Source organism: Chrysemys picta, chromosome 6, assembly GCF_011386835.1.
Source record: "Chrysemys picta bellii isolate R12L10 chromosome 6, ASM1138683v2, whole genome shotgun sequence".
Taxonomy (NCBI): Eukaryota; Metazoa; Chordata; order Testudines; family Emydidae; genus Chrysemys; species Chrysemys picta.
In genome coordinates, this window is record NC_088796.1 from 85938074 (window position 1) to 85950529 (window position 12456).

General features: G+C 43.8%; 1 protein-coding gene and 1 long non-coding RNA gene across 3 annotated transcripts in view; one reads left to right on the forward strand and one right to left on the reverse strand.

Annotated features, from left to right (window-relative positions):
- The window catches only part of LOC122174104 (uncharacterized), a 115058-nt gene that overhangs the window by 70514 nt on the left and 32088 nt on the right, over positions 1-12456 (reverse strand). Inside the window, exon 2 of one of the 2 annotated variants that reach the window (XR_006175470.2) lies at positions 7535-7656. The exons of the other annotated variant lie outside the window; for it this stretch is intronic. This is a non-coding gene — a long non-coding RNA (uncharacterized LOC122174104). The remainder of the gene's footprint in view (positions 1-7534; positions 7657-12456) is intronic. 2 annotated transcript variants of the gene reach the window in all.
- On the forward strand, positions 529-3066 carry LOC135984362 (uncharacterized). Its single transcript, XM_065599355.1, has 2 exons — positions 529-1502; positions 2497-3066. Exons 1-2 carry the CDS (start codon positions 926-928, stop codon positions 2970-2972), a joined length of 1053 nt encoding a protein of 350 aa, XP_065455427.1. The 5' UTR covers positions 529-925; the 3' UTR covers positions 2973-3066.

Below are 12456 nucleotides of genomic sequence, written 5' to 3' on the forward strand. Positions count from 1 at the left end.
TCAGAACACAGCAAATCATGAGAGAGCTTGGTTGTTGTGAAATTTCCTACCCAGGGTTTTTACCCAAGAAGTCCAGATAAGTTTAAATGAGCAACTGAACTTTGGTTATTCTTATCCCAAATTAAAGGGAGAGTATTTAAAAACAAGCTTCCTCTTCTTGAATGTGACAGTCACATTAGTGACAGTAGTTAATTGACCACAACATCCTTCAGCACAAAAGTGCCTGGCTTAAAATTGAATTGATAGCTTAATAAGTAACACTGTCCTCCCATGCAGTAGGGGACTCTCTAGGTGACTTCTGAATCCTTGTTCTGGGACAGTGATCCTCAGGATATCATTGATCTCCCTTTCAGCCTTAGTAGCAATGGGAGACCCTTGTGTTTATTTTACATCCTCTGGCAGTTATTTTGGGATAATTTTGTTGCTTTTCAGAGGATTCTTTGCATTTCCACTACTGGATAAATACAGTCATACAAAATAGAAGTAAGCCAACTACCAGGAAAGAGTAATATTGGTCTTACAGGTGTAAGGCCTGGTCTACACTAGGCGTTTATGTCGAAGTTAGCGCCGTTAAATCGAATTAACCCTGCACCCGTCCACACTGCGATGCTATTTAGTTCGACATAGAGGTCTCTTTAATTCGACTTCTGTACTCCTCCCCGACGAGGGGAGTAGCGCTAAATTCGACATGGCCATGTCGAATTAGGCTAGGTGTGGATGGAAATCGACGCTAATAGCTCCGGGAGCTATCCCACAGTGCACCACTCTGTTGACGCTCTGGACAGCAGTGCGAGCTCGGATGCTCTGACCAGCCACACAGGAAAAGCCCCGGGAAAATTTGAATTTGAATTCCTTTTCCTGTCTGGCCAGTTTGAATCTCATTTCCTGTCTGGACATCGTGGCGAGCACAGCAGCACTGGCAACGATGCAGAGCTCTCCAGCAGTGATGGCCGTGCAGTCTGGGAATAGAAAGAGAGCCCCAGCATGGACTGATCGTGAAGTCTTGGATCTCATCGCTGTGTGGGGCGATGAGTCCGTGCTTTCCGAGCTGCGATCCAAAAGAAGGAATGCAAAGATCTACGAGAAGATCTCTAAAGACATGGCAGAGAGAGGATACAGCCGGGATGCAACGCAGTGCCGCGTGAAAATCAAGGAGCTGAGACAAGGCTACCAGAAGACCAAAGAGGCAAACGGACGCTCCGGATCCCATCCCCAGACATCCCGTTTCTACGAGGCACTGCATTCCATCCTCGGTGCTGCCGCCACCACTACCCCACCAGTGACCGTGGACTCTGAGGATGGGATACTGTCCACGGCCGGTTCCTCAGACATGTTAGGGGACGGGGAAGATGAGGAAGGAGATGAGGAGGGCGAGGCAGTTGGCAGCTCTCACAACGCTGATTTCCCCGACAGCCAGGATCTCTTCATCACCCTTACAGAGATCCCCTACGAAGCGTCCCCAGCCATTACCCCGGACACAGAATCTGGTGAAGGATCAGCCAGTAAGTGTTGTAAACATCTAAACATTTATTTTTAACAAAACAGGAATATTAACAATTAAAAGAATGGGTTGTTCATGATTAGTGTGCCCTAGGCGCTTAACGGTTTAGTAAGGGGCAGTGCAAGTTTTGAAAAGAAATCTAGCAATGTCCGGTTTTCAGTGATTGTCCTGCACAAGCCGCTCTACTGTGTATTCCCTGCTACTGCAGCTACAGTAAAATGCGGTCTATATGTGCGGGGATAGAGCAGTAATCCTCCTGGGACATCTCGATGAAGCTCTCCTGGAGGTAACTTGAAAGCCGTTGCATGAGGTTCTTGGGGAGAGCGGCCTTATTGGGTCCTCCGAAGTACGACACGTTGCCGCGCCACGAGATTATCAGGTACTCGGGGATCATTGCTCTGCACAGCAGGGCGGCATACGGCCCTGGTCTTTGGAGGCTTTCCCGGAGCATTCTCTCTTTGTCGCTCTCGGAGATCCTCATCAGGGTGATGTCGGCCATGGTGACCTGCTTTTAATTAGGTAGGGGAATGTTAGTGTTGGGACTGCTTTCCCGTTCCTTTACAGAACTGTCACCGCTGGTTTGCAGCCACGCGGTGGAGGCGGGAGAGGGGCAGCCGAAAGGGATCATTCCCGGGGACAGCCGCGAGGGGGTGGGACAGGGGCAGAGTTCCCGCTTGCCGGATTGCTGGCAGCAGGGACTGACATTGATTTAAATGTGAAATGAGGCCAGTGGTAATATAAAAGTTTTAAACTGCCACAAGTGTACGGCTTACCATGTCTGCCTGCAACAGAAATTCCGTTGTGCTGCCTCGCTTCTCAAATGTGCTGTTCAAGACCCCAGGCACAGAATGCGAAGGCCGAGAATTCGACCTTGTGCTGAGTGCGCATGTGAAAGGTGCTGTGCATGGTCTTGTTCACAGAGAAAGACTATGTTCTTTGTTCACAACTACATTTATCTTTCAGAGGAATTCACTCCCTTTTTCCCATTTCCACAGCCCCGTCTGCGACTGTCTCACAACCTAGCCTGGAATCACACTCCCAGAGGCTAGCGCGGATTAGGCGTAGGAAGAAGAGGACACGGGAGGACATGTTCTCTGAGCTTATGGCCTCTTCCCAAGCCCAGGCAGCACAGCAGACCCAGTGGCGGGAGAACTTGACCCGAATGCACCAAGCCAACATGGATCGGGAGGAGAGGTGGCGGCAGGAAGACCAGCAGGCGACTCAAACGCTGCTTGGACTACTGAGGGAGCAAACGGACACGCTCCGGCGCCTTGTGGATGTTCTGCAGGAACGGAGGCAGGAGGACAGAGCCCCGCTGCAGTCCATCTCTAACCGCCCTCCCCCGCCACCAAGTCCCATACCCACCTCACCCAAAGTGCAAAGAAGGAGAGGCGGCAGAGTCCCTGCTAACTCTCACTCCACCCCTGCAGAGAGCTCTAGTAGCAGAAGGCTCTCATTTCCCAAAATTTGAAAAGTTCTTTCCTTCCCGCCTGACACAAGCCCACGTCCAAGTTTCACCTCCCAATGCCATGTGTAGTTGATAATAAAAAATTCGTTTCTGTTAACTACTGTTTCAATCATGTTCTTTTGGAGGAGGAGGGGAAAGGGGGTTGGAAATTGGACAGGACAGTCTCCTTTGGCAGGGTACATAGTCGGGGGCAGGCACAGCAGCAGGGCACATACACAGTGCAGTGATGCAGTGACTAGTTGCCCCGGTTAGTCTGGGAGGTTGTTTTGATGTAATGTTGGGGGGGGTGGGTTGCTCTGTGACTTTGTGGCGGGGGAGGGCAGTTACAGATCTTAAGCGCCGGTCCTTAGACAGGATCACAGAGCCACACAGCATGGGATCTGTAACCGTCCTCCCCCTGCCACAAAGTCAAATAGACCTCCCATACACACAGTCCCGATCAGGAGGGGTGACAGGCTCCGTTGAAACAAGCATCCCACCGCAGCGGAGCCTGTCAATCCTTGAGTTTAGAAGCTGCATTCGCATCACAACACTAGACCCGCCCCGCACCACAGTCTGCGTCCCAGTTTTAAAAAATTCCCGCTAAAACAGTATTAAAGAAAACGGTGTGCTTTAACAAAGTAGAACTATTTTTATTTCGACACGTGTGTTGGAGGGGGGGTGAAGGGGGTATGTAACTGGATAGGATAGTCAACATTACCTGGGTAAAGAAACGGGGGCAGGTTTAGCTTCTCAGTACACAAACTATAAAATCACAGGTTACCCTGCTCACTCAGGAACTTTGCTTTCAAAGCCTCCCGGATGCACAGCGCTTCCCGCTGGTCTCTTCTAATCGCCCGGCTGTCTGGCTGTGAGTAATCACCAGCCAGGCTATTTTCGTCAACCTCCCACCCCGCCATAAAGGTCTCCCCCTTGCTCTCACAGAGATTGTGGAGCACACAGCAAGCTGCTATAACAATGGGGATATTGGTTTCGCTGAGATCACAGCGAGTCAGTAAGCTTCTCCATCTCCCCTTGAGACGGCCAAAAGCACACTCCACCACCATTCTGCACTTGCTCAGCCGGTAGTTGAAGAGTTCTTTTTCAGTGTCCAGGGCGCCAGTATAGGGCTTCATGAGCCAGGGCATTAGCGGGTAGGCTGGGTCCCCGAGGATGACTATAGGCATCTCCACATCCCCAACAGTTATTTTGTGGTCCGGGAAGTAAATACCTTGTTGCAGCCGTCTAAACAGACCAGAGTTCCTGAAAACACGAGCGTCATGAACCTTGCCCGGCCATCCCACGTAGATGTTGGTAAAACGTCCCCTGTGGTCCACCAGTGCTTGCAGCACCATGGAAAAGTATCCCTTTCGGTTAATGTACTGGGTGGCCTGGTGGTCCGGTGCCAGGATAGGGATGTGAGTTCCATCTATGGCCCCACCGCAGTTTGGGAATCCCATCGCTGCGAAGCCATCTATGATCGCCTCCACGTTTCCCAGGGTCACTACCTTTGGCAGCAGTACATCAACGATTGCCTTCGCTACTTGCATCACAACAACCCCCACGGTAGATTTGCCCACCCCAAACTGGTTCGCGACTGACCGGTAGCTGTCTGGCGTTGCAAGCTTCCACAGGGCTATGGCCACTCGCTTCTGTACACTCAGTGCAGCTCGCAACCGGGTGTCACTGCGCTTCAGGGCAGGGGACAGCAACTCACAAAGTTCCAGGAAAGTTCCCTTCCGCATGCGAAAGTTTCGCAGCCACTGGGATTCATCCCAGACCTGCAGCACTATGCGGTCCCACCACTCAGTGCTTGTCTCCCGTGCCCAGAATCGCCGTTCCACGGCATCAACATGACCCATTGCCACTGTGATGTCCTCGGCGCTGGGTCGCCTGCTTTCTGACAGGTCTGTGCTACTCTCAGACTTCAGGACATCACCGCGGTGCCGTAGCCTCCTTGCCTGACTTTTCTGCATCTGCCTCAGGGAAACCTTTATGATAAGCTGCGAGACGTTGAGAGCGGCCACAACTGCAGCGATGGTCGCAGCGGGCTCCATGCTCGGAGTACAGTGGCGTCCGCGCTGTCAATGACTGGAAAAGCGCGCGAACTGTTTTCCCGCCGGCGCTTTCAGGGAGGGAGGGCGGGAGTGATGGACGGATGACGACAGTTTCCCAAAAGCACCCTCGACTCATTTTGTTACCCAGAAGGCATTGCCGGCTACACCCAGAATTCCAATGGGCAGAGGGGACTGCGGGAACTGTGGGATAGCTGACCACAGTGCACCGCTTCGAATGTCGACGCTATCACCGTTAGTGTGGACGCACAAAGTCGAATTACTGTCCTTAGTGTGGACACACACGTTCGACTTTGCAATATCGATTACAAAAATTCGATGCAAGTAAAATCGAACTACTCTCGTAGTGTAGACAAGGCCTAAGATGGGTGTGATAGAAGTGGCACAGTGAACAAGAAGTGTAAAACCACTATCGAGATTGGCCAGAAACCCAGAACTGTTGTCTCAGGTAGGGAGCAGGCAAGAACCTCTTTTCTCATGCATTGGGAGAAAAAACAGCTAATGAAGTGAGAACAACCACATCTGGACCCAACACATGGCTGGGGAGACGGGGAAAGAGATCAATGATTTGCCATCTTTTCTGATACGGTATAGCAGAAAGAACGTACCACCTTCATTTTACGCTAACTAAATACAAACATAATTACCATAATTATTTTTTGCTGATTGCCTGATATGATGATCCCAACTACTTGCTTTATTCAGCTATTTATCACGTATGCAAATACAGCCTCTTTTGCAGCTGACCAGCCATCAATTTCTATAATATAGTCATAATTGTATGTTATGTAATCGCTTTGACCTGATAATGAATGTTTTTATTTTGGACTTTTGACTCATTCCTGTTGTATATGAGTCAGCTAGGCAATCATAATGTGCCAACTTCCTTTCCAGTGCTATCTGGATTCTTTTAAGTGATACCCTTTTAGCCTTTAGGTATGGGACTCCTAGAAAGTATAAAAATGGCTTTTTGATTTGAAGCTTATAAAAGAGAAAAAACTAGTAGTTGTGTAGTTAGGCTGCTTTAAAACTAAAAGTCAAAATGCTATTAGTGGCAATGGGAATACAATTTAGATCTTGGACTACCCAAAATACATAGCAAAACTCCCCCCAAAACCAGACCACATGGACACATGTTGTGTGCATTATTTTAGTACAGAGAAAATTCATTTTTAATCAGTCTCTACTGAGAAGAATTCTGTCCATGGGGCTATGTAGTTATACTGAGATTCTAGGTTCACATGTATTCTTGTGCCTATTTTGAATCTCACATTGACTATAACTGTGCGTACCAGTGTTTGCATATGTAATAGTAGGGCTATCAAGCAATTAAAAAAAATTAATCATGATTAATTGTGCAATTAAAAAAGTTATTAATTGTACTGTTCAAAAATTTAAATGGTATTCTATTATGTTTTCTACATTTTCAAATATATTGATTTCAATTACAACAGAACACAAAGTGTATAGTGCTCACTTTATATTTATTTTTTATTACAAATGTGTGTGCTATAAAAAAAAGAAATAGTATTTTTCAGTTCACCTAATACAAGTACTGTGGTGCAATCTCTTTATCATGAATGTTGATCTTACAAATGTAGAATGTACAAAAAAAATCTGCATTCAAAAATAAAACATGTAGGATCTTCAGATCCTACAAGTCCACTCAGTCCTACTTCTTGTTCAGTCAGTCACTCAGGCAAACAAGTTTGTTTACATTTTCAGGAAATAATGCTGCCCACTTCTTGTGTACAGTGTCACCTGGAAGTGAGAACAGGTATAGCCAGCGCTGCAAGATATTTACGTGCCAGATGCATTAAAGCATCTGTCCCTTTATGCTCCAACCTCCATTCTAGAGGACATGCATCCATGCTAATGAGGGATTCTGCTTGATAACAATCCATAACAGTGCAGACTGACGCATGTTCACTTTCATCATCTGAGTCAGATACCAACAGCAGAAGGTTGATTTTCTTTTTTGGTGGGTCAGGTTCTGTAGTTTCCACATTGGAGTGTTGAAATAATTTGAGATGTAACATGGATGCCTTCATTGTTTGTTTTTGGTGTCCTGGATATTGGCCTTTGTTATAATTTTACTTTGGATTTACCAAATTGCTAGATCTTTTTAATTTCTGAAATTAGAGCTATTCAACTACATAAGCCAGTAAGTCATAGTTCAGCTCCCTTTATACTCTCTAATCACCTGAAATGTTTTGTTATATACAGTACTTGTGATGAGAAGATTAGGTAGAATTAGAGTAACAAGAAGAGAGAAGTAGGTCAAACACCCAATAGAAGAGTTTTCTTTTTAAAATGGTTTTGCATGCTGGAAACAGCAGTTGTAAGCTTTGTTCCCCCCCCCCCCAATCCAACTTTGTATAAGTTTTTGATAATTCAGGAAATTAATGTCTCATGTCATTTTGAGTAATTAATTAGCAAATACTTTTGAACAACATTGGGTAGGAGTAATTAGCGGGTACCTTAAAAAAAAAAAAATACATACATACTCACATCTGAAGTCATCATCAAATTCACTGCTGCAAAGCCACCCAGCAAGTCTTCTGTACCAATTAAGCAGGTGAGAAACGCTACCAAGACCTTGTACTGGTCCTCTGCACAGTGGTGAATTTCCCCTTGGTGAACATATCACATATGTTAAATAGAATAGTGTATGAGGGAATAGGTTTGATAGTTAATTAGAACTGCAGATGGAATGTTTTTGTTTTGTCAGTTCTGCAAACTGACCTGCTACTTTCCAGAGCCATTACAGTAAGGAAACATTAAAAACTTCATATTCAAACAAGGGTGCAGCTAGTACATGTAGGGAATAGAAAAACATTCCCAAACTGGCTGAGATCAACTAAAATTAAGTCTGAATATTGTGGGTTCTTGTTTGATAGTCTCAGTATTGCAATGAGATGATATGTGCATGACGACTAGTAAAATTTTGACAAAAAAAAAATTCTCCACATATATATATGCACAGATTTGGGTTGGCCAAAACATGTCAAATTTGTGATGAATTTGACAAATTTTTTTCAGCTGGGGGAGGAGAGGTTTGAAGAGGAGGAAATTCAAAAAACATCTAAACATTTTATTTTGACACATTCAAAATGAAATGTTTGTCTTTTGTTATTTACTTTATTTATTTTTTCTAAATAAAGCATTTGAAATTTGTGTAGCTCTAATTATGTCATCTCACCCTTGAAACTTGTAACTTAATGTAATCATCAAGCCAACACCAGCTCTGAATACATTCTACTCTAAGATGCCATACACAGTTTGTGGGAAAAGACAACGCCCACTTCTTCCCCCACCAGACGGGATGATGCCTGAAAACAGCCTCACAGGGAACCTCATGAAATTTCCTCCTCCCAGACTCCCCTTCCACAGGTAGTGATCCCTCCCCCGCCACAAGGTAGTGATCAGTCCTCCCGTTTTCAGTATATTCTGTGTATGTGTCTGTCTGTAGGGATTTGATACTTCCCTTCCAGCTTCCCTTTCCCAGGGAAATTCCACAGCCAATACATAACTTTCCAGTCCAGTCCTTCTGGGCGGATGCCAGATATTGTTTACTTGTATCCTATCTGAGAATTCATTCACTTTGTTGATTAGCCTATTTGGGGCTGAACTGAAACTGATAGAAGCGGAGGATCTAGTAATATTAGTGCTCACAACAAGTGACACTCATAGGCTGCAGAGGTAGGAGGCTTGCTGGAAATAGACGCTCTCTGGCTCCCTCTATAAATAAACAGGAAAAATTGAAGAGATTCCTATGTGCTACCAGATTTCATTTGCATATATATTCTAAGGCTAGAAGTAACCAGTGTAATCATTTAGTCTGTCCTCCTAAATGATTGGCAGAAATGGTGTCCCTAGCCTCTATTTACCAGAAGCTGGGAATGAGTGACAGGAAATGGATCACTTGATGATTACCTGTTCTGTTCATTCCCTCTGGGGAACCTGGCACTGGCCACTGTCATAAGACAGGATACTGGGCTAGATGGACCTTTGGTCTGACCCAGTAGGGCCATTCTTACATACTTGCATTAAGTATTTAAAGTTGTGTTATTTTGAGTTCCATTATATTATGCCACCATCTCAGATGGATAGCATTGTATGGGAAACCAGGCAGGCTAAGATCTAGACAAGTAATATTCCTCTGCAGACTCTGTACTGTATGGTCCAGCTTAGTCCCTTCTGTTTGTCTTCAATGTCAATTTTTTGGAGGTCCTATGGAAAATCATATGGCAAAGAATACTCTAAGGCATAATGCCTTAATTACTCATTTCTCTTTTCAAAATTTGAAAAAATAAATTTATAGTGCAAAATAAATTCAAGCAGAGAGGTGGAAAGTTAGAATTATTAAACAAAACAGTAGAACTGAAATGCTTGATTAGATGGCCTATTGTATAAGTCATCATTCTTTTTTGGAAAAGGCATACCAGACTTAGAATATTAAGCTGGCTGATCATTCTTGCTTTATAACCATTGGCTTCATCTTCACAACAGGAATTGGATCTGTACCTGATTGAAATAAATATGAATGACTACTCCTTTTTATGTGCTTTAACTAGAACAGAAAAGAACTACTGGGCCATACCAGCTGGTAATTTTAAATGGTAAAATACAAAGATTCAAAGCCCTATTTTCCCCTTATTGTATGATTCTTCTCCACAGAACCATATAATCTCAAATGGAATCCTATGATCATAGATCACTAAGCCCGTAGTAGATAACTGGAATTTAAAAAAAAGAAGAAGATGCTATCATTGGTAATCTAGTGCATCACTTCGTGCATCCAGCTAATGACAGGGGAGACCAAAAGATTTTGGAATATGTAACTTGTGGACATACAACTTCAAACCTCAAGGTTGTCTCTCTTCTAGGAGAGCTTTATGAGACATAATATGCTATGGGGACAGCAGCTGCAGCTGGACAGACAGGAGGCCCACAATGCTGAAGCAAGAGTTAATTAAGTAGGAACCATGGTTTGTGGAATATCATGTAAGCAACACAATTATTTCTTTTCAGTGGGCTCTTATGCTTCTTGATCTGGGACATGATAAAGCTCACTTCTAAGAGTTGCATTAACTAATACACACATACTTCAGCTGTGAAACCAGAACCTGTGCGCATGCACACAAAATTGGATGGTTGAAATTTTTCCTAGTTTTATTAAGCATTTACACAATGGTATTGCAGTGGCTGAACATCTTAGAATTATAACAGCCTCAAAACACTTTAGTTACATAAAGGACAAACAAGAATAAGGCTTGGTCTACACTAAACCCCCAAATCGAAGTAAGGTACGCAACTTCAGCTACGTGAATAACGTAGCTGAAGTCGACGTACCTTACTTCGAACTTACCGCGGTCCACACCCGGCAGGCAGGCTCCCCCGTCGACTCCGCGTACTCCTCGCGGTGAGCAGGATTACCGGAGTCGACGGGGAGCACTTCTGAGTTCGATTTATCGCGTCCAGACAAGACGCGATAAATCGAACCCAGAAGTTCGATTGCCTGCCGCCGAACCAGCGCGGTAAGTATAGACAAGCCCTTAGTTAAAACCAACCTTCACTTTGAACTATACACCGTATAGTATAAATTCTTTAAAAAGAAATTTTGCAAATAAAACTCTGTTCGGATCGTCTTAAAATTATGGTAAACTGTATCATGGGGAAACAACAACAAAAACAAGACTCATTCACAGTGTTGGATCCTTTCATTCTTTGAAAGCATAGCATCAGTTGCTCTATTGACGTTTAGATTTAGTTTCTTTCATGTTATGTATGCAAACAATATTAGTGCTCACAACAAGTGAGGGCCTTGAGAAAGAAGGCCTGATTCTGTCCTCCTTTACACTGGTTTTATGCCAAAAATTAACCACTACAGTGGAATTGTGTTTCACTTATTCCAGTATTAATGAGTTGAGATCTGGGCCACCCTGTGGGAAAGTGCTATGCAACCATCTCCATGCTACTTTAATACCGATTCAATGTACTCTTCCCCCCCCCTCCCCCGGCCCTTTGAGCATCTCTTATGCAAATCAAGCTAAGTTGATTTCTAGTGATCTAATTTGTAATGGAGAGTAGGATAAAAATCAAAATGTGTCCTTAAAATGCAGTTTGAACTCCAGTTGCCTGACTGGCTTCTCATCCATCCCACTTCAGTGTCACAATCAGGACCCATATCAACCAAGATAGTCTCTAGAGTTATCCTCTGTATCTGTGGGGGTCTCCACAGTAGTGCAGGGGTCTACTTGTGTTTTGTAACGTCTAGGATCAGAACCCTTAGTGTTATACACATGTACTTTTTGTATTTAATATCAGCATTTCAAATATACTTAAGTGGTCACCAGTGGTTGAAATACAGCCGATGTGTAAAACGGAAGACTACTGATCTTAATGAATTGTAAGTTAACAAAAATAAATTGGTTTTGCGTACACAACACTAAAGTAATAACATTAGCTTCCCAACATAAATATGCTTTAAGTCTTCCCGATCTACCTGAAGTACCGAGTAAAACAGACAGAGAGGGTCAGATCATCAGCTGGCATAAATTGGCATTTGACATCCAACTATGGCTCTGGCCCAGCAGGAATTACAGAATCAAAGCATGGGGTGTAACTTCTAACATTTGAGTATCATGTTTTACAGGAAAATATAAAATGTAAATTGCAGACTATTCACTGTTATAAGTTAATTGGGATGGTCATTTTAGAGCTCATAAATTACTCCTAATGACTCAATCCACATGCTCTATCATGACAAGTTTATTTAATGATACTTACTATAATGAACTAGAACAGTACATATTGTGGTTGCTTTCTGCTTCACTGATAGATTATTGCTACTTTTCATCCACACAGAGTTGCCCCTTTATTCTCTCTTATAACCTTCATTAGTATGCCATCTTTAATATTACGAACCAGGATTAATTTTCTCCAAATTGATGGTCATTTAAGCTTCCAATATTCTTCCTACAACATGTTCTCATCTAATTTACTGTATTAGTTTGTAACATTTTGCATTGTCCTCTATTGCAAAAGCAATGTGTAATACTAGAAGTTTCACGGGCAATTTATACCTGTGTCACTCTCACACACACACACACACACACACCTACCTCTCCCCCCCAAGCGGTTACATAAATTGGCATGAGGCAGCATTTTAATCCTTTGCAGCATAGGAGGAGGTCGTCATGCTTTTTATGCCATGTGGAGTAAGCCATTGTGCAGGTGGACATTAAATCCTAAGGAGTGTTGGTCCAAGCCTGTAACTGATTTTAATTTCATAACTGACTTCCCATTCACAGCTAAAGTTACTTAAGGGCCAAATTCAGTAACCATTTCACCATTTTAGAAAGGGTAGGAAAAGATAACCATGACAGATACTCTACTCTTCAGTTAGAACTCCTCTCTCAAGCTTTCTT